Source organism: Crocodylus siamensis, chromosome 1 (genome assembly GCF_052110815.1).
Source record: "Crocodylus siamensis isolate JL-2025a chromosome 1, ASM5211081v1, whole genome shotgun sequence".
In the NCBI taxonomy this organism is placed as follows: Eukaryota; Metazoa; Chordata; order Crocodylia; family Crocodylidae; genus Crocodylus; species Crocodylus siamensis.
In genome coordinates, this window is record NC_143395.1 from 292,014,247 (window position 1) to 292,037,685 (window position 23,439).

Consider the following 23,439-nt stretch of genomic DNA (forward strand, 5'->3'; position numbering starts at 1 on the left):
AAACTCCTGCAAAACCGTTTCAGGCTGGACATAAGGAAGAATTTCTTTACTGTCCGAGCCCCCAAGCTCTGGAACAGTCTGCCAACGGAGGTGGTTCAAGCACCTACATTGAACACCTTCAAGAGTAAATTGGATGCTTATCTTGCTGGAATCCTATGACCCTAGCTGACTTCCTGCCCTTTGGGCAGGGGGCTGGACTCGATGATCTCCCGAGGTCCCTTCCAGCCCTGATGTCTACGAAATCTATGGAAGTTTTTCCCACCTTTTTGCCAACCTTGCCTTTTCGTTCATTCACATGCCTGTCCTTTCTGCAAAGCTGCTTGACAAGCACTTTCTGTGATCTGTCATGGATAGCATCGTACTAGTCTGCCTAGGTGACCTTAGAGGAACCAGTTCTTCAGAAGAATAATCTGCAGCTCTGGAGTACCTTAGCAGCCACCGGTTCAGTCATTTGACAATGTCTGCACAAAAAATACAGCACAAATACACATCCTGAAAAATTCCTCAATGCCCAAAGGCAAATCCATCCCTCCTTTCTTAAAAAAGCACCCTTATATCTTGCAAAACTAATCACAACTATTAGCATCTTACAAATCTTCCTTAAAGTACCATAATTTTATCATAGGTAGGCAAGGTTCTTTGAGCGATATCTTTTATTAGACCAACTGAGTAGCTAGCAAAAGAGACTTTTTTTTTGTTTGGTCCTTAAACCAACACCAAAAAACCCAGCATAATTTTATCATACATCACAAAAATGTCTTCCATTTTTATTATGTTATTTCTTCTGCTCTTACATCACACAAATTTACCATTAATTTGAAAGTTTGGTGTACTAGCTATGTAGGGGCATCAGAGAGGTAATATTCCCTTTTCAAGAAGGGGGCTTAAGCATAGTAAGCTGTATCTTTGCTCCTGTATGGAGAAGCCTTCTAGAATTCAATACAAACTGACAACAGAAGATATAGATAGATATATAAACAAGTTTTAAAAGAATTACACACCTACTATCGCCAGAGACTCAAAGTAGTGCTTGGAAAAACAAAGTAGATTATAAAAAGTTCTGTAGTGACTCAAAGCACAAAACAGAGGATGTGCAAGTCCTGTTTAACATGCAAATCTGCAGGAAATTTCCCTGGGCTAACAGCTTGAATTTTATAGAGCTGCTAATACCACCTATGGCTAAAGTTGCCTGAGACTTCTCCCTATAAGACCTTATTTATAGCTGCTTGTAAATCTCTGATGTGTGGTGGCCAGAACCAGAGGGGTTACTATCATGAGCAATAAATATATGTTTTTGGAGACATCCAGGCAATCGTCTAGCAGTTAAGATTAGCTAATGCAAAGCTTGCAAGTTTGCAACCTGCAAGTGGAATTTATCTGTCACAATTTAACCAAAGTGTTGAATCTTACTGTTTGCACTGATCATGGGACTGACTGGGCCCCCAAAATAAGCAAATCTACAAGATTAGTTAATCTAACAGGTTTTTGTTGTTTTTTCTTTTTTTTTTTTTTTAAAGATCAGCCATAATAAGATCTGACCACTTAGTATAATTAGCACATTCCAAGGAATCCAAAGAATAAGAAACCAAGGGGTTGAGCTTGGGCATAGTAATGCTAATTTCAAACCTCAAAATAATGTGGTATAATTTGCTTCTTGGGTGAACCCAAGTTCAGGCAGTAACCTTTCATGATAATTTCTAACACTTTTTAATCCCATAAGGTAACAGCTATAGGGCAAGACTGTGAGTGCCTCTAAAGCCAACAGATTAGCATCAAATAAGACATAAAGGAACGTGCATGTCAAGTAACCGGTTTCAAGGACGGGACAGAAGGACCATCGCTGTACCAAGCCTGGACCCCGGACTCCCAGTGTGAGCAAGGACCGGATCCTGACTAAGGGACCTTCCCGGTGACCCCTTGGACAGCGTTGATCAGGGATGCCCGACTTCACTGGAACAACTTGGCACGCACCTGGCATACAGGTACTGCCGATAAGTTGCCAACCCTATGTGGGAACTCTTTGTCATTTTGTCTATCTGTTGTTATTTACTATTAGCTCTTTATTATTGTACTATTTGTTTGTCGCATTAACCTTTCTGTTAACTGTTGTATGTTAAGCTATAAGTAAATTTGCCTTTACTTCGCTCCCAACTCACCTCCTCAATCCCGAACCCAGCAGCTTAACGGCTGATACACTCACAGCACCTAGCCGGCCTGTGACAGATATGCTGTACTAGTTTACTCTGAAATTTTCCAGACTGGGTTTTTTCCTGAATTCCTTTTAAAGTTGAAGCTGAAATAGTTTCTTAGAACAAAGGTCATGGAAAAAATATTGCTTACCAGAAATATTCTTACCACCACCTACATACCAAATATTCTATAGGATATAGTACATAGTCCAAGTGTGCGCATGCTCTCCAAGGGATGTAGAAGTTGTCTCTGGGGCCAGTCAAGATCAGGCTGTCAGAGCCAGAAGCACAGAGCCAGTCTGGCAGGATACTATATGCAGCGCACACCCCATGTTGGCCCTGTGCTGCATGCAGAACCTGTATGCTGCGTGAACTGGCCTTGAGGCTCCCAGTGCATGAGGTGGGGTGGCATGGGCCACATGCAGCCCATGCACTGGACCCCACTAATGTTGCATGCAGCACTGGGAACATGGCAAGATGCACCCCATGCAGCCCCACATACTGCATGAACAGCAAGTGCCACATGCACTGCCTGCAGTGCACAGGGTTTTGATCCTGGTTCAGCTTACAGACAGGCCCAGAGAGCCTCATCCAGTCCATAGGATTAGATGAGTTTGACACCTCTGCTCTACACTGTCCTAAAAGCTGGTGCTCAGGCAGCATGAAAGAGAAGGAAACAAACCAGAATGGACTACAATGTGAGGGAAGGGGAATGGGAGTAGCAAATGTTCCTGTAACCACTATAACATTCCTCAGGAAAACCTAGAATTGAACCTTCCATTTCTACATTTCTGCTATCCACAACAGGTGCAGCACCCAGCGCCACAGACAGGATTAAAGGCTTATTACTGGTACTAATTATTTCATTAATTCAGATGGCAGACATGCATGCTGTAGGTCTCTCACCTCCTAGGCTAGGGACAGACATTACACATAAACCGGTTTAAGTGATCAGAAACTGGTTTAAACATGTAACAGAACAGACATTCAGTGCACATAAACCAGTTTCAAAATGGCTGAAACCAGTTTGAGACAAACCTGGTTGAATGTATCATCAGATTTGACCAATTTGGCTCGAACTGTTTATGTATTGTCTGTCCCAGACCCTGTGCTGGGTTAAGTTAAACCAGACTCCCCAGCACCCCAGCATCCTTTCTGGGCAGGGCTCTGCTCTGCTCAAGCTGGGCTGGACCGGTGCCTCTGATCTCTAGCCCAAGCAGGGAAGGGACATGGCAAGACACCAGGCAGCATGGACCTGTTAAGGTAAACTGGACAGGAAGGGGATTAATTCTTCCCTCCTTTTCCTCCTCCCCTACTGCAGTCAGGGTCTACCTGTCAGCTGGGGAGCAGGGGGGAAGGGGTTGTGGTGGTGGCCCCTGGGGCTGGCAGACCCCAGCTGTAGGACAAAAGGGTCAGAGGGAGAAATTAACCCTTCTCCCTGCCCCCTTCACCTTAATGGGGCCATGCTAGGATGGTTGTCCCATGGGGCAGGGAAGGGGGGGGGGCTCTATTTTGTGCTAGGGGGGACTCTTACCCCAGGGTGGAGAAGGGGGCTCTGTGGGATACAGGAGGGAGACTACTCCTCCTCTCCCCCCAGCCTATGTGTCCCCTCCACCATGTCTGTTAGAATCACCCCAAAGAAACAAGAGAAGCAACCAAGGAAGAAATTCAACAGGCTGCTTGTAAGACCCAGCTAAGTGTGATAAATCTCCAGCAGTGCCTTAGTGAGAAACTCTGACTTCCCTGATGTTCTTGATGCCACTGCAGGCCTCAAGAAAACCATCCACAAAGTATGTGAAGAATCTCCAGGCTTCTCCACAAAGGAACATCAGGACTGGTTCCATAAGAAAGACAGGGAAAGTCAAGGTCTCACTGACAGAGCCCTCAAAGCTTGGCCGAAGGAAATCAGCTCCAAAACAAAACCAAGACACTTATCACTACTTTAAAGCTAAGTCCCAGAGGAAAATTTAAGAATGAAAGAATACATGGAAGGAGGACAAAGCAAGATTCAAAAGTCCGTCAAGAGTTGTAGTTTCTTCAGCACAGCCAAGCTATCAATGCGACAGACACATGAGGAGCAGTCTCTCTGATGTCCAAGGATGGAACAAGCACTGACAGCTCCACCATCGATGCACAGTAGAAGAACTTCCAAGAGCTGCTGCACCAAGATTTTAATGTCAAAGAAAAACCACCCAAGCCAGGGTTAAACAACCCCTGGCATACATGCCACTTAGTGGCACATGCAGACATTTTCTTTGGCATGCCAGGCTGAGAAAAATGCTTTAAATTTTAAGTTGCTACTCCGGGCTCTCTGAAGAGGCCACAGCTCCCAGCACCATAGGAGGTACCGGAAGCAGGGTGAGGAGAGGACACGCAGGGACACAAGGATGCTGTCTGCGTTCTGCTGACGCTGCCACCATGTCTGTGGTGGTGCTCAGAGTTTCACAAAGCTTCACAAACTCAGCCATAGGCACCTAGGCCTCAGCACAACACAGACTGCATCCCTGCGTGTGCTGCCCCCAGCCCACCCCTGGTGCCTGCCAAGGCACTGGGAGCTTTTACAAAGCTTTATGAAGGGCTCAGCACCACCACAGACATCATAAGTCCCTACCCTGCTGCATATGAGGGAAGCATGTGGCTCTGTGTGACAGATAGCTGGAACCAATTTCTGTGGTTTGCAAACAGAGTTTAACATTGCATATTATTCACTTAATTTTGCTCTGTTAAATTGATTCATATTCAGTTTTTGCTCTCTCAAACCAGTTCATATTAGTCAGCTTATTTTGCTCTATTAAATAATTTCTTATTCAGATATTCACTCTCTTTTAAACCAATGCATATTTTCAGTTGTTTACTTTCATAAAACAGTTCGTATGCAGTTTATTTTGATCTCCCTACTTTGCATTCCTAGATTTAAACATTTCATATTGCTCACTTTTTTGTGCATGTTTCTGCTCTCTGATTGCCTTCTTGAAAGTACTTATAAAGATTTATACACACTTCAAATAATTTAATTCCTTCCGATTCTCTGCTTTCTGTTTGCCTGTTTACACTGTTTGCCCCGCATTTGGTTTGCATCAACTTCAGGAAATGTTACAGTTAGAAGACATACAAAAGTAGTATATGACGTTTTATTTATTGTCACCAGGGTTAGAATTTTTAGAAAACCTGGTATTTACTATAAAAAAAGCAACATTATGATTATTAACTATATTAAATATGCAGTCCATCCTGCCATGTACTGTTCGCCCACATTTTGTTTCTTCTGGTGCGCCAGCACCTTACAGGGTAGATATCGCAGTTTTTTCAGCGCACTGGCCAAAAACATTGCCTACCCCTGATTCAAACCATGGCACAACACCCATTAAGGACTATGTCGCAGATCCACCAACTTAAAGAGCCCTTGAAAGCCATTAAGCTGATGAAGAACAACAAAGCATGTGGTCTTGATGGAATACCAGCTGCAATTTATAAGTAAGGTGAAAAAAAAACTCACACCAATGACAACTCATTATTATAAAACTCTAGAAATGAGCATATTCCCAGTGACTTGAGAGATGCCAGAATCATATTCAAGAAGGGAGGTAGATTCGAGTGCCGTAATTACTGTAGTATTGCACTCCCGTCCATAGGTGGGAAGATCCTTCCTCACATTCTCTAGATTTCCTTGCTGAGGAGATCCTGTGCAAATCCCAATACGATTTCAGGCCACTCAGATGTACAACAGATATGATCTTTACTGCTAGATCACTGCAGGAGAAGTGCTGCAAGCAACACCGAGATCTTTACATGGCCTTCATTGATCTGACTTAAAGCCACTGATTCAATAAACAAAGAGGCCCTATGAAAAATCCTAATGAGATGCTTGCCAAAATTTGTTACAATGATCAGAGGTGGTCAAGATTACATGGCAGCAACTGTGCTAAGCAATGCCTTAGAAACAGACCCCTTCAGAATAGAACTGGAGTCGAGCAAGAGTATGCGATCACACCAACACCCTTTTCCATCTTGCAGCTATTCGAAATCTCGTTACTGAGAGACTTCCATCTGACATCAGTATCCGTGGACAAGAATCTTTTTAACATCAACTGGTTACATTCCAAATGCAAGATAAATAACGACGCTTCCATTACTGATATTCAAAACCCTGAAAATTGTGTCAGGTGTTACCACTCAACTGAAGACCTCCAGGTCACTCATGATTGCTTGTGAAGTGGATAAAATGCTTCCATTCACTGCCAACTTCACAGAAATCAAGACCCTTTAACAGCCCATCCCAAGCCAACCAGTTGCACCTCCACATAGCACTATTAGAGAGTAATCTTTGCAAAATCTTTGAGCATTTCACCTGCCTTGGTACCCATCTTTCCCAAAAAAGTAAAGGTAGATAATGATATTCAGCATTGCATAAAATCTGCTAGTGCTGCCTTTGGACATCTCTGAAACTGCTTGCTCGATAAACATGACATGATGATCCAAGCCTACTTCTCACCTAGTAGGCTGTCATCCCCACCTTGTTGTACGAGTGGCAGCTCGTGTCAAACCTACACAGTAAAGGAAGGAGTGGGGCAGGGCTGGTGGTTGGGGACACTGCCCAACCAAAGCAGCACACAGTGCCTGGGCCAGAGCAGGTGGCAACGTGCAGCTGTGAAGCCCAGCTGGGGAGCAGGACAAAGCCATGGGTGGCTCATCCAAGAGGGAAGGGGTGGGGAGGGGTTCCCCACCTCTGCGTACACTCACGGGGAATGGTCAGACCCATAGGCAATGCATCAGGGGAGCACAAGGGGCCTGTGCCTCCCCAGATTTCTGTGCCCACAGCAGGGTATGGGGCTGCAGCCTGGCACCAGGCAGAAGCCGCCTCCACAGCCTAGCAGGGAGTTAACTCTTACTACTACACCCCACCCCCCCTTCTCAAGGGAAAACTTGATACAGTTACAGAAATAACCTAAGCAAAGCAGAAACACCACAAAGCAACAGGGCGGACAGCCACAGCTGAACCTGGTTAGCGAAGGTGCAGGAGAAGGTCTGACTTTCCATAATAAAAAACCCACCCCCAACATATGTAAGTATTTAGAATTTAATTTGTTATAGTGATTGAGGTATTGGGAGGCTTCCAAACTGCTTTGAAATTGTACGTATATAAAAAAAAAACCACTGTGTTCAACTGAGCAAGTGCAAAGAGAGAAGCAAGAGCAGCAAGCGAGCACAGAGAGAGAAGAGAGATATTTGGGTGGTTTTATTCAGAGAATTTTGGATTTTTTTTAATTAGAGAAAACCAAGATCCCTTGTCATAAGGATGCCAAAACAGGTCTTATACTCCCAACTCATAGATAGAGATGAGCAAAAGGAGAGATTCAAGGATACCTTGAAGGCTAACCTGAAGAAAGGCGGTATTGACATCAATACCTAGGAGACTGAATTCAAACACTGAATCATCCCCAATGGCACCAGATGTAAAACAAGGCATTGATCATTTTGAGCAAACATGTCTCACTATGAGAGCAGGTAAATGACAGAGATAAAGGGAAAAAGAGACTGTCATCCTCATATCAAGGGACTGCCACTGGCACCAGCTCTGCCATCAGATCTCAAAGGGGCCAAATTATACTGATCACCTGAGTTTGTGGAGGAGAGAGGGGAGTTAATATAGTATCACATTTTTTTTTTTGCAGTTTAGTTTTATATATACTTTTTAGTTGCTCTAAAATATCTATTAGAAGAACATTACAGTTTCAGAGTCAAGCACTAAAACATTAAAAAGGACCCAAATTCAATCTCCTGGGCAATGTTCATTAAGCCCATTCCTGTGGACACCTTGCAATGAGTTGAAGCATGTTCCCACAGGACAACTGCCTGCCTCATTTAATGGGAAGACCAGACCTGCTTTAGGGATGAATCAGGGTCACGCAATGAAGCAAATGGGTGTCTACAGGATTCCTAAATTATTTGCTGAGGAAGTTGGAAAGTGTGTAATGAATTAAGAAAGGTTAAAGAAAGAGAGAGGCTGCTGTAACAATAAAGGAAAGTGAATGTTCCCTTGAAAATCAGATTCCATTCCTGTCTGCCAAAGCTCTCATGTGATCCCAGGCAAATCTCATAAACCAGAGTATCCACAGATTGTTTGCCACTTCATTTATAGAGCCTAACAGCATGCTCAGCATAACAGACAGAAGCGCTGCACACTCACAGTTGCAACTAAATCCAATGAAAGCACCTCTCTGAGCAAATGAAGGGCTAAAAAGTTGGAATACTCCATGTTAAAATAAAAGGGTCAACACCACCTCAAACCAGACAACCAGAACTAGTACAAACTTGACACCAGCTTCTGCGTCTCGGTGCTCCACCTGTAAAATGAGCATGATGCCACCTTACCTCACAGGGTTAGGACAGGCTACATTTAAGTGATGCTCATTAACAGGGCTTGAGAAGTGTATGAAGTCAATAGGGCCGGGGACCATGAGGATGTCTGGCTGGGATGTAGGCAGCAAGGCCTAAGGGTAGGCCCTTAGGCAACCAGGAGGTCAGCAAAGCGGGGATACAAGCTACAGGGGCATCAGGTTGGGGTCTGGAGCGGTGAAGCAGACAACATGGGATGAGGTCCAAGGAGAACCAAGAGTGAGATCTGCGAGACCGTCTGGGGTGCGAGCCAAGATCAGAAGCCAGGAGAGTCAGAGAGCCAGGTGCTGAGTTGCATCTTCTTTTTAATGTCTGCTAGTAGTCTTAGTGGCCAACACGTTGCAGGTGCAGGCCCTAGGATTTAAATCTACAAAAGTATTTAAGTGCCTAGCTCCCACTGAAACCAAAATGTTGAGAAGTTCAGAATAAACACTGCCCTGCTTGAAAATAATGGGAGTTAGTCACCTAGCGTACTTTACAGATGTGGAAGCCCCACTTCTCTGATGCTGGACCCAAGTTCCTACTGACATCACTTAGCTTGCCTTAGTGATCACTGATTTTCTTGCCATTTGCTTCCTGTCTCCAGGCAATATTTTTTGATGTACTCAGAACTAATTCCAGGAACTTTAATAACAAACTATATTCTAGTCCCTGGTACCTCACAAAATTCAAGCATGCTGTCTGTTAATTGCTTTTACATTACAAGTACCAAAAGCAGGTATTTCTCCTATGTTGCAACAAATTGCTTCACACCTAAAGGCATCCCTAGTGCCTCTCATAGTCTGTAACAGCCTCATTAGTCAACTGAACGTACTTTATTCAATGATGTCTACGTAGATTGGGGAAAAAGAGACTCAACTGACACAGGCATCTGTAAAGTAAGAAAAAGAGCCACAGAAAGCTGCCACATACCCAGAGATATAATAATTGTTCTGAATTTCCACCCATTTCCCCCGCCCCACAAAACCATCCAAAAGCCCATTCAATCCATCAAATTTCATGTGCCACCCCTCATCACAATGTAGACATATTTTGAAAAATTTGAAGCAGATTACAGAAATATTTTTCCAACAGGCCAAAGCACAAAGTAACCTCATCGTTTACTTTCAAAGGATTTTCTAATTTCTCAGCAAACTAGATGTCCAAAATGAAGAAGTCAGCTACAAGCAAAGCTCACTTAAAATTTAAGTTGTTAAAAAACCCCCACATACACCATCCTGTAACCAAAATATATTATGAACTTATTGTATCAACATATTAATAACATGAATATTTCTTATCTTTGCATAACATTTATATACACAGCCAAAGACTGCCTGCTGCTTACTAAGTTTCAGGTTTTGCAGAAATCGTACTGCTTTAAATGCTCCCTGGGGGACCAAATATTTGCAGTACCAAAAAAAAAGTATATGAACATGATTCACTCATGAATTAGGTAGATCATTCAAATGCATCCTTGTAAAACATAAAGGGTTTAGCAATAATCCTCCTTCAGCGTACTGTCCATGAGTCAGATGAATGTGCCCTTAATATCTGTTTTCAGTGTTTCAAATTCTTGTCATCTCGGTATTTAAATTATTAATTTCTATTTGAAGATCACTAATTTATGCTGACTGGTTAGCTATGGAGTCAAGCCAGATATTTTCTACCAAATTTTAAGTAAACTAGACAAAGTTTCTGAATTGACACCCTGACTTCCCTGAAAATTTCCATGCAAAAATGTATTAAGACTGGCATAAGGAGTTCAAATAAACTACAAGAGTTTTCAAAAACTTTGGAAAATCAAGGAAATGCAGCATTAAATTTGCAGTTCTCAAACAAGGTACCTGAAACATCATGACTGCCCTATAAGGCTATCCAAAGAAAAACCTCATAGTCGCTCCCCAGCCAATATTATCTATGTTTAACTTTCTCCATTATTACAACTGATAATTTTTTAGGGCGTGGCCATGCTGCTTTATAGCCTGTCTCATTCCTGGAACAACGAATCACTATACAGGATTTTATCTAGAAATCATTGTAGTCAACTCTTTTCCATTGATAAATATTCAGAGACAAATGCAAGAAGCCCAAACTGACCAGATGTGAGATAATTATACACTTGAATTTTTAAAAATTATGAATAAATAGACATGCATACTCTTAATGTCTCTACAGATAGAAAATCATCTTTGAATCTTACTAAATTCTAAGCCTCAAGAACACCTCACAGCAATGATTTTCGCTATGTAATGATGTGTGGAAAAGGGTTTTCTTTCTACAATTTCAGATCTCCCACCCTTTAAGTTCATTCTATTTCACCTTTTCATTAGTACAAGACAGGGAGAATAGAAGCTCTAATTCTGTCTTCTCAATATGATTCATTATATCATATACTCTTATTGTGTTCCTTCAATTCATCTCCTTTCTATGCAGAAACAGCTCCGTCTTTTCAATCTCCCTTCATATGGAAGTTTTTCCATGCCTTGGAGCATTCTTGTCACAATTTTCCATACCATTTCTTATGAACCATAACACATTGGGTTTTTTACTGCAAATTGAGTGAAGACTGAAGCATGCTGTTTCAAAGATACCAGATTCCAAAACTAAGGAAGCCACCCTTCCTCATCTCAACTCAAGTTTAAAAATCTTAAGGCCTGGCAAATCAGGCTGCGTGAGAAACAAGATTTTACCTACAAGAGAAGTTTTGAGTATTTGAGAATAGTTAGAGAAGATGCTCACAAACAGGACACAAATGCCATTTATTTAATTAAGGAAGTCAGAATTACTGGCGTAAAAGAAAGGAACATGAACAAATCTTTTTCCAACACTTATTTATAGCTTTGACTTTTTAGATTTTCTGCACCATCAACTCCAGAAAAGTCTTCTACACAGCAAGCAGAAATGATTGAAGAGACCAGTGCCATTTTTTAAACTGACACTGTCAACCTGAAGAGTCAAATTTCTATCTGAAAATCTATCTGTACTTACTGCTCTTACAAGTGATCTGTGAAATTACCATAAAAGATTTCTGAAGGAGAAAAAAAGTTATTTTCAGACTTTATTTCATGTATTTGTCAGCTTCATGTGAAGTCAATTTCACTGTTCTAGCGAAAATCATCTGCCCATCTCCAAGCACCACTACAAGGCGAGCTGACATCAAAGAACAGTAGCAGAACTGAAATTAGAGAGACTGCTAAAAGCCACATTGGGTGTATCCAGATGTGTGTGGACATTTGGTTTCCTGGGGACAAGTAGCAGAAGTGCACCTTGCACTGCAGCTACTTGCCCCAGGAAATGCCCGTGCCATATGCGCTTTAGCATGCAACAAGTTGCCCCGGGTGAGGTACAGGAGGCTGGTGGCCCCAGAAGCCTTACCTGGGATCCTGGGGGTCTCCTAGGGCCACAGCTACAGTGATTCTGCTGTGAAAAGCCTGCCTTGCAGCCACAGCACGGTTATGGGCAGCCTTAATCCACTTATTAGCAGCATACATTGCCCGAGCCTGCGCTGTGCTGGTTTTTTTTTTTCCCTTTTGCGGTTGGTTTTTTTTTTGACCCTGGACACACACATACACACACACACACACACACACACAAAACCTGCAGAAGGAAAAAAAACCCAGAAAAATGCCAACACACCGCACTCTTGATCAGTGCATCCTTGCAAAGCAGAGAACACCAGACTGTGCAGTATGTGACACTGCAAACGTCTTTGTGGTGCCACATGACCATGCTCATCTGGATGCGCCCATTGGTACAGACTGTGGAAAGAATGGAGGCTGAATTAAGCTAAGCCAAGTCCAAGATTTTACTTAAATAATGTTTTTTTTAAAAAAGAGAGACAAGTGTCTACGGGAATCTTTTTTTAAAAAACTACAATAAATTGCAAAAATCCAGTTAAGTTGGCAGCATCCAGCATCCCTTTTAATACTGTGGGAATAAAACAGGATTCCAAACACTTAAAATGGCTGGTTTGATAAAAGTTCAGAGACACCCCCCTTCTTTCTTTTTAGCCAGACTATATTGAGACCTCTTTTGAACTAGGAGTTTCATAGCTCCAGAGTTAAAATTTAAACTTGAAGCACATTTTCACTGATCAATTAAGATTTTGCATATTTAGTTGCTAAATAGACATATTCAGTTACTAAAAGGCAGAGGATTGTAGCAGGAGAGACTGAAAGTGGGGCTGACCGTAGCTCCCAATAAATTCCGTATGTGAGCAATACTGTATAGTTTTGAACAGAGAGGATAAAAATCAACAATTAAAATCAAATTTTTTATTTAAATCAATTTTTTTTTTAATAGTATTTTATTTTTTAAGATGCTCTTTTAAAAACATAAAGCAAAATAAACATGGTTTTAATTTAAGGTATATTAAAGCTCAAAGATATCATCATGGAATACGGATTATAACTTCTAATTATATACTATTTGAGACAATAGATTCACGTAGCTCTTTTAGAAATGTTTTATAAATAGGTCATAACAGGTCATGGACTATATTACGGGCCCAATCTTACGGGGTTCCCAGAGGCTCCTCTATAGATTAGTAAAAATTTAAAAAACCCACTCTATCCAATGGGATGCAGTGCTCAGTCTACAACAGGGGTGGGCAAAAAGTGGCCCGTGGGACAAATGCGGCCCACCAGGCCATTCTATCCAGCCCATGGGGCCCCTAAAAAATTTAGAGACTTAATAGTTGTCTGCCCCTGACTGCCGGTCCTGCAGCCCTCGATGGCTTGCCAAAACTCAGTAAGCAGCCCTCCGCCTGAAACAACTGCCTGTCCCTGGTCGTGATCCCATGAAGTACCTCTGTGATGCTTAGTTTCAGTTCTCAGACTGTGTTTTGGTGTCTCCAGAGAGAACATCATTGCTGACAACAACATATGGAGATGAGAGATAACAGACCTGATTACCTACCTATCACCCCTACTGTCTCTCTGCAAGTATTTCAAGTTTCTCATGTTGACCTGGCTCAAATAATTTATTTAATTTTTGTTAAAACATTCCACATTTATAACTAAAATAGTTAAAAGTTCAAGAATACGTTTGTTTTGTTAAAATATTATACATGTTTCTTACTGAAGAAAAATATCCAAAATACATAATAAGCTTGTTGTTTTAGTTAAATAAAACAATTTAAATATGTCTGCCGGTTTTGGTGATGGTTGTTGTTATCCTCCTAATACAGTGTGGCAAAATATTCATAATTAATCTAGTGAATTGGAGATAGTTCACCTCCCAATAACATCACAAGTATCTGATTCAATTAGCTCTGGTAAATAAAATAACCAAATCATAATTCAGTTTCCTGAAGTAGCTGCAAAATTAATCTGAAAGAATATCAAAATCATAGAATAAATCACTACTTTAAAACATGCACCTTCTAAAAATGAAACCTACATCTCTCCCCAAGTTGTGAATAATATGTATTAAGGTTATATCAAACAAGAATGCACTTTTTGTAGAAAACAAAAATTAAACCAAGGCTTCTGGACCAGTGACATAAATCATAATTTAAAGCAGTTTAAAATCATATCTACCCTGGTTTCGAAAAATCTTCATATTCACTAGATTAATTCAGGGAGGAGGAAGAGAAGGGCAGGTAGAATTGGTCACAAGGGGTCCACACAATTCCCTTTGTCTGCTTTAACATGCAACAAAGATGTCACACTTGGAGATACTTTCAAACAGGCAAGCTGGCCAGCAGGGGCTAATGGAACAAAGTCTTACCAATAAAGCCACAGCTGTCAGCTATTTGAGAAATACTTGTGGAAAGACTGTGCTACAGTATTGCTTGCCAACTGGTGCGTCTACAGCTGCTGCCACCTTTGACAGTCACTGGAGCCTGGTTCTACAGCACCTGAACTGGAGATCTATGAAGAGCAGTGAACATAGGTTGCTGTACGGTCAGCTGTATTCAGCACTACCAAAGCAGGGGATTAGGCACCTGCAGCTAGTCTTTTCTTGCTACATATGCTTCTGCTACTTGAGGGCCAAAGTTAAGAGCGGTGGTGTTCAAGCTACAATCTGCAGGCCACCCCAGAGCAGGAGCTCAGCAGCTCTGTGTCCACTTGGATAAGGGCCAGACTGCACATTCAGTACTGGGGGGACAGCTACACAGTGTGGGGAGAGAGCACTAGGGGTTGCCAAAGCCCTGCCAAGCCACCCAGCCCTGGGCACAGAAGCCAGCTCAACACAGGGACCACAGCTGTTTATGACAGAGCAGGCACCCAGACTCATTGCTTTGGGCTGCCAAGCCCTAGTGATTTCCAATGACAGGAGACACTCTGCCCAGGGATGCTAGGGTGGGAAGGTGATTGAATCTGCTTCAGGATGGGCACCAGTGCTTGGAAAAGAATTAACTCAGGGACCAAGTGAGCCCAGCCCACTCTTCCTTTCCCAGGGCCATGGCCACTATTCCAGCCCTGGATCCTGTACCAACTACAGCTCCACTAAGGACATGGGGCTTCCTGGGCTGCTGCCACTCCATCCTTGTGACCTGCTGTCACTGCTGCCCAGTGCAGGCCTGTGCTGGAGGCAGTCATTAACAGTCCTGCTGCCCACAGCAGAGGGCATGGGTCAGACATGCCTCAGGCTCTGCATTGCATCCTTGGATTCTGCCCATAAAAATGGCAGAGCTAGAGACTACAAGGGAAACCTGGGGAAAGATGTTGGTGCCCAGCCAAGAGCCAGTACCCTTAGGCCCCACCTTGACATATTTACAGTACCTGACAAGAACCAAACCCAGCTGCATACCCAGCAGCAGGCCACCTCCTTCCCCTTTCTCTCCCTCTCCCTCTCCCCTCCCCATCAGAGGGAAGTGGTGTCCCATGATGCAGCCTGGTCACAAATCCCGGGTCCACTACTCTAAAATATAGAAAACAGAATTAGAGGGTTGGGCTGGGGAAGGGAAAAATACCTGACAGGAAAAAGGGAAGAGGTCTATGCACATCCTTGCTCTGGACAAGAAGAGCAAGAGATAAGCTACACAGTAGAATTATTCTCAGCCTGGGAATAAAGAGGTTTAATGTTCCTGAGAAGGTAGAAGATGGACTGGATGACAGGTCAGGTGCCTGGTTAAGTTTGCAGGAGAAATGGAGGATAGGAGTAAACTGGTAGCAGATGTATAGGGAGGGCAGGCAGTGGCAGGGGATGGCAGAAAAGAGTGCCGTTTATAGGGGAGATGTTCAGACCAAAGAGACCACTGTGCACAAACAGCAAACATGGCTCTTTCCTTTCTTGTCCTTTAAAATGGCCCAGTGCTTCATTCTGAAAGGGGAAGGCAGCATCCCCTTTATCAGTCTGCATTACCCTCCAAAAAACCACTTCCCCCTTTGACACTCACTCATCACCAAAACAGACAGTTTTTCACTTTCAAACTGAATTAACCATCGGGGAAACGAGATAGGGCTTACCACCTGCAGCCCTGACAGTTACTTAAGGCAATAAAAGCAACACTGCCTCCATGATACAATTCAAAGCTTCCTTGTTTGCATCCTGGAAATATAGAATTTCAAATTTAGACATTTACAGTTCACAAGGACAATCCTTCTTCCCTATGCCCACCCCCCAACTCAAGGTTTGAGACAAAAAAATAAAATAAAATAAAATAAAAATGATACATATTAGCCAGATTCTTTGCATCACAAATCTAGACCTTAACCATTTGTTCTCACCTCAGCAGGTTTCTTTTGTTCATTTGATGGTGTTTTTGATTTGCTCCTGTACTTAGAACAAGAAGAAAAGGATGTGGAAGGACCTGTTTCAAGACAAACAAAATAGTTTTATTTCTTTATTAAAGAGGTCAGTTTGTAACCCACTGAATTTCACATAAGTCCTCCATCAATGACAAGACACTTTAACTACCAAGAAATCATCTTCCTTAAATAGCCACATGCAAAACATTCTCATGAAATCTGTAGATCTGATCATAACGCCTGCTATTTGTTCTTTCTGAGACTAGAAAGAATGACACATTGATCACATGAGAGCACCCTGCTTGGCCTGACATGCACAAAGTCCAAGTAAAAATGCAATTGCCCTTTTACACTTCCCATTCCATAAAGGCAATAAGTAAGAAGGGGTAAGAAGTACAGAAAGTCTGTTGAAGGAGGAAAGAATAAAAACAGTTCCAAGAATAAAGAAGAGACTACAAAAACAAAATAATGTTAAATTAAGCTGCCCTGGCGCACAAGAGTTATGATATAATACCCTGACAGTGTACGGCAACTTTCATTGGGATGCTGGGTCATTGTGTGAAACATTTATTAAATCAAAAGAAAAAATACAATTTCATTACCTAGAAAGTATAGATGGGCATTGTACTTCACAAAAACTGATAAAGCCCATGTCCCAAAATATCTGCATACGCCAATATAATAGAAAATCCAGCAACTAGGGATGCACCAATAGGGATTTTGGAGGCCAACACCAATAGCCATTTTTTTAGGAGGCATATAGGTCAATAGTGATCCAATTTCTGATATAGCATGGAGAGTTGTGTGCAGCTGGTAAGTCTGTTGTGGTGGAAGGGGAAGGGGGGCAGATCAAGGCCCCCGTGGTGAGGGAAGGAGTGGGTCTGGGGCAGGCTCTGCCCAGCCAGGGCATGGAGCTGCAGCTCGTCCAGGGAGCTCAGGGAGGGAAGGGGGTGGCTCCCATCACTGCACACACCCCAGGAGGGCATGGGGGGAGGTATGCCCCCATATCTTCATGGGGCACAGCAGAGTGGGCTGCAGCCAGGCTCTTTCCACTCGGGGCTGGGTCGGGCTGCACTTGGGGTGGGCAGTGGTGACACTGGAAGGGGGCTACGGGGAGGCTGCAACCCCCCCACAAAATTTGCCATAGCCCCCTCAACCCCTCCTCCCAGCGCCAACACCGCACACCCCAAGCACAGCACAGCTCAGCCCCCGCCAGGAAGAACCTAGCGCAGCCCCAGCCCACAGCCACGGCTCATCCAACGCAGATCCAGGGGGCACTGGCCCTCCCAGGATACACGCAGCAACAGGAGCCACCCCCCACTGAACAAGCCATAGCTCTGTCCCACACCCCACCCCAGTGCATCCCCAGCCCCACTCTCTCCCTCACTGTGGAGGGAGGGGCGTTGATCTGCCCCCCCCACACACACACACTCCTTCCCTTGCACCACAACAGACTTACCAGCTGCACACAGGCTGTGCTCCTCACCACCTACCTACTGCGCAGAAGCTATGTGCATGCACAGGCCATTTATAAGCCAAATCAGGCCCATTTCCAATACAGCCAATTTTCTTTATATCGGTGCCAATCCAATATCAGACCAATGTATCAGTGCACCTGTAGCAGCAACCAACCAAAGTATTCAAGGAATCGTCAAAATGTACATTACAAATCTTGGTAACCAGTCTTACCACTTCAGGAGGTTTCAATCCTAAAAGCTGATTTGTAGAATGAGGGGGGCAAAGGAAGCAACTCTGTATGAAGTGGCTGACATTTATTTAATGCCCAATTGATATGATCCAGACTAGGGGTGCACCAATAAAGATGTTCTTGGCCTATACCGACAGCCAATTACCACAGGCAGAAGGAGAAAAAATTATTGCAGGGGGGAACTGAGTGTGTAGGCATGCATGCACAAGACCCCCCAGCAGGTAAGTCTGTGGGGGGAGAGGAAGGGGGAGGGCAAATCCAGGTCCCAGCAGGGAGGGAGAGAGCGGAGCTGGGGCAGGCCCTGGCTGCACCGTATTCCCTGCTTGCCCAGCAGCAGAAGGCACAACTTGCCACCACCACTGCTGCTGGATGGGCAGGGCATGCACGGCCAGAATGCAGCTCCCAGGGCAAAGGCTGAGTGGAGAGCCCCAAGCTCATAATGGGCAGCCTGCCTCTCCCCCACACACAATCAGGCCTCCACTGGGGGTGCGAGTAGTGGCAGGGAGCCGCCCTGCCTCTGCCACACTCTGTGCCCCTGGACAACTTGTCCACGGTTCCATCCCACTCCCTGGAGTCCCATTCACCACCCTGCCTGGGCAGCGGCCCCAGCCCCTACCTCACTCCCTCCCTCACCATTGAGGTCTTGGTCTCCCCCACCATGCCCCTTCCTTCCCCCAAACCCTTTCCCCACCACAGACATACCTGCAGGGGCACTGCAGTCCACACTGCCTGGCTGCATTCCTGGCTACATGCATGCTGTGGTTGCGTGCACGCATGCAGCACCTAGGGGCCCCGGCCAGAAGGCATATTGTATTTATCAGTGACGTTACTGTCTACACCAACCAAAATAAGCTGATAATGTTACTTTTCCTTTTATCAGTGCCAATCTGATATGCAACCAATATATCAGTGTACTTCTAGTCTAGACACACATCACATAATAAAAATAATGCTGAAGTACACCAGTTTAAAGTATCTTATCTCAAATCGCTCAAATGGTTATCTACTTCTGCCATCACAAGTTCTCCATTGAGACACTGTCTATAATTAGCCTCACAGTCTATAAAGTGTTCACTTCATAGATTTGCTTTGTAAATCAGTATTTGGTTAAAAAATCTACTAGTAAAGGGGAAGGACGTATACATTTATACTTAAATTCTGCACTAGACTCAAACTCTCCTCCTGAAATTATTAATCATCTCTAACAATAAAGCTCATAATACTGAAGTCTAGAGAAAACAAAAGGCAAATAAATCAAACTTAAAAAAAAAAAAACCAAAACATTACAGGAGATAAAGCAGTTTACCTCCAAACTATAAAAGGAAACCACAGGGGGTGACAGACCAAGCAAAGACTGGTACGTATTACTTACTCTCATTGTCCGAACTGTCACTGGTGCTTAGATGCCTGTGGCGTTTCATCCTGACGCATCCTAAAGAGAAAGAAAAAAGTTGATAGCAACCATTCCACAAGACAAGCAAAGTCTATGCGTATCCTGCTGGCTCACAGGACAGACAAGGCCAGGCTCCTCTTTCCAAGTATGAACATTCTTTGCATTCTGCCACTAAATTCTGTTAATGTAAACTACTCTATGAATCTCAGTTTGCAGTTTTACTTATAAGATTAGATACCTACTGGACTGCACTGTGATTAGAAAGAGTACAATTATTAAAAAAAAAAAATTAGAAGCAAGTTCAAACTGCCAGCTCATTCTCAAAAAGCAACTAAGGCTGTTCCATGAGACTCAGTGTCCCATCTGTTCAACCAAAAGAGTTGCCATGGTGGCAGTTACTAACTGAGAAATGGGTGGAGGCTCAGAAATAAGATGACTTTATAAATGATGCTGGGAGATGAGCATAGCTGCCTTCAAAAAAAAATACTGTATGCCAATGTAAATATATAAAGGCATATTTATACGGAACACTTTATATATAAAAGTACAAAACACACGTAAGAACAGGTCACTTAAATTAGTAGATCAGAATTTTATTAAAAGATCATCTTGGATACTAGAAATGCCCTTTGAAAAGTGTACAAGTAATCAATTGAAGGTGTTAAATAATTATGATGAGCCTACTACTAATCTGATAATCAGCCAACTAATGATAAATTTATTTTTAAAATGTTTTACACACAAATATAAAGATTAAGGGAGAGGAAGGAAAAATCTAACCCAGAAGGTAGAGTCAGCATAAACCTAAATACACTTTTAAAGGTCTGTATGCCCAAGCGAAAGCTATTTTTACGTCTGCCTCATAAAATACATATAAAACATTAGGGCATTTTGCTAATTAAAATGAAACGGAAAGGAAAAGTTCTATAGGTTTGAAAGAACAAGTGGGTAGACTGAAAGGAAGGGAAGATATGTGTTTCTAGTGGCTAAACACCATTCAGCAAGAATAAGCATGAAGTCTTTATTTATTTTTTTAATGGAAGAGACAAGGATAGTAGCTTGTAAAATTTAGGGACCTTGGATATCTGCATCTCAATAATATAATTCCTCACCAAGCTTAACTGAAAGGTATAATAATACATAAACATGTTTGCTGTACTGGAAATGGTTCTCCATTCCTGACACTAAATGAGACTTCCTTCCTATAAAAACTAATGAAAATGGAGCAGTGAAATTTGTATTAACACTTCACATTAGGGTTCAATGGCTCTTGAGGGTATCCAAAACCCATGGGACAAACAGGGTTTCCAAATGAGGACAGCCTGTTTGAAAAAACTACAAGGAAATTATTTAAGTACTATTTCTAGCAGAATTGTTACACTTATTGGAAAATTTCCACCAGTTTTATGTTTAAGTTTTATGTTTGAATTTACAAAAACTATTTTTAGATGTCCTTTTGAAGCATCTTCTCTTTAAAGAGAAGTCTTTTTTGTTTTTTGTTTTTTTTAACACAAACTAGGCTATTTTTAAGGTAAGAACACAGAGACTTGAACTCGAGGCAGCATTTGTACAACTCTGCATAGTAATAGACAGTGCTTATTCCATTACAAGCCAGAACAAGGCACAGTTGCTAGCAAAGTTAATATAACAACACATGCCTCAGAGTAATATTCCTAAACATAATTATGAACTGCAGAGTCTTGGGAGGAAAAACTAAATCATAAAACCTCTAGATTTTTCACATTTTACCTGATTCTCACCATGCAATGACTACTTGTTTTAACTTTAATTAGCCTCATATGGCTCTACACAGAAACAACCAGCTGCATTAAGTAGCAACAACCTTCCACAACACCAGATCTTAACATGATGCTGATGCACCAGATTTTCCAACACTACAGATGTCAGCTATGGATTACGTTGGCATCAGTCAGGTCAGGGAACTATCACATGAAACACTCTGGCTAGGAGAGGGATGGGGACTAACAAGTGGATGGGTTAGTCGAGCTCCTATTTAAATAAGTTTTGAGGTGTTATGTTTGTAGGGATGCTAGATACTGTGTTACGTTGTTGGGTAGCTGGCAAGGTGGCTACTGAAGATTACCTCAACCCAGGAGATGGAGTTTAAGGTATTAGGTTTGACCAAACAGGCCTCAAATGACACTTGTCTCTATTTTTAGACCTTCCTATGTGCCATACTGAAAAATCAAGAGAGATGTTCAAGCCCTTCCAAATTAAAAGAGTAGGTTCCCAGTGTGACAGAGTGGTCTCTGAAGCAGCCACTCAGCTTTCAAACATGCTCCATTTGGTTGAAGTCTCCCAGGTTGTTGAACTACTGGCTACGTTAAAAAACTTCTCTTTTTAAAGACGCAGGTGTTAAAGTGATCCTTCTAAGGATCGACTAAGCATTAAATCTTTTACTAAAAGTGAAATAAGGAGTGTGAATGCACTCTTCTGTTCCCATGCTCACCTCAAACTTTAAGTATTTGTTTTAAGCTAGGGATATGCAGCTAGCTGGAAGTCTGGGCTGCACACAGGCTGCAAGGCCTTAACTCACAATCACACTCCCTCCCTATCCCACCACTGTCCCCTGCTGGTGCCACTGGAGTTTCCAAGCTCCCCCTCCCTCTTCCAGCTTCAACATCCTGCCCCCACCCCTGGGTGAGGGACAGGGCAGCCTGGCTGACCAGACCCAGGTGACTTGCAGGGCATCCATATGATGCACCAGTGGGGAGGTTGCAGCCAGGGATGGGTCCTGTAACACGTGAGCTGGAGAGATCTGTGGCACCTGGCACACGGGGAGTTGAACAGACCTGTTCTGAAACACTGAAAGCTTGGGATTCACACTTTTTGTCCATTACAAATCTTCAGAGACAGTTATAAAGCCGTCTTGTGGCTGTGCTACGAAATGCAGCTGTTTGGAGAGCACAAACATTCAATTAAACCAGGTCAAATGTCATGTTAAAGGATACCATTGTAATGGGGGTAAATCCACAAAGCCTGGACTTGTATGTCTACCTCTAGCACAGTGAGACACTAAGACAGGAGATAGGAATTTAAATTACAGCTTACACAGAGAAGTGCAAACTGGAGTGGCAAGTTCCAAGAGTAACAGCTACTTTCATGTATAATTTAATCAAAGAGAGCAGTTAAGTGTTGAAGTCCACAGCATACTTCCAATGACAGGTCCGTCGTTAAAAGGGATACCTTTTTTTTTTTTTTGCCTGTTAACTGGATTTCTTGGAACATGCTTGTAACAGCTAAGGCAGGAGATTTATACCTCTATTACAGCAAAAGACTGAAAAAGTAGTTACTAAGGGCATCCCTTTGCAGCAACATAGTTGGATTCCAGTCCAAGTCTAAAGTAACTACAACAGCTCTGAACAAAAACCCACACAACTAAACAAAGCAGGTGGATATAAAAACTTGCCATCCCCTCAGCTACCTTGCCACCTAATGCAACAGGAATTGTATGTATTGCCATGCCACAGTACTGAAACACAAGAGAAGAATAAAAGTACTCCCATCTTGGCTGCTCTTCTGTAGCTGAAGTTATTCTGTCTGGATAACTCAAAGGAAACATGTTTTTAGGAGTGAATCTCCCTGACTGTACTTGTGAGAGCTCACAGGCTGGGACCAAGCCAGTCCCAAGATCAAGTCCATAATTGCAGGGTGACCCTCAGAGAGACGGGCCAAATATTGTATCCCAGTGCACGTTTAAAATTTGGGCTGCTAAACTAAAGGCCTATAGAAAAGGCTAAGAAATTGCCCCAAATAACTTGTATAGGAGACATTTTGGCTGCTTACACATGTAAAAAAATTAATTAAACCAGCACTTGACTTCAGACTCCATGAATCCCTACACCAAACCCAGTGGACGCCCAGAAGAGGCACGACATCAGTTGAACCCAGCTCACTCAACTTCTATACAGATTGGGGTCTTTATCTAATAGCTGACTGAACTGGCTTTAGCTAAAAGCACCAGAAAGCACCACTAAAGCACCCAATCTAAACAAACCCTGTAAAGCCAGATCAAACTAACACACTGCTTCTTCCAGTAAAGCACGGTTGTTC

At 42.9% G+C, this 23,439-nt stretch overlaps 1 protein-coding gene across 2 annotated transcripts in view; it reads right to left on the bottom strand.

Annotated features, from left to right (window-relative positions):
* The window catches only part of JADE3 (jade family PHD finger 3), a 92,505-nt gene that overhangs the window by 35,873 nt on the left and 33,193 nt on the right, over positions 1–23,439 (bottom strand). For both annotated transcript variants that reach the window (XM_090064670.1, XM_090064662.1), the window contains exons 3-4: positions 19,345–19,404; positions 16,244–16,326 (exon numbers count right to left, since the gene is read on the bottom strand). In XM_090064670.1, coding sequence (XP_089920796.1) covers positions 16,244–16,326; positions 19,345–19,393 — 132 coding nt within the window. In that variant the 5' untranslated portion in view covers positions 19,394–19,404. The remainder of the gene's footprint in view (positions 1–16,243; positions 16,327–19,344; positions 19,405–23,439) is intronic.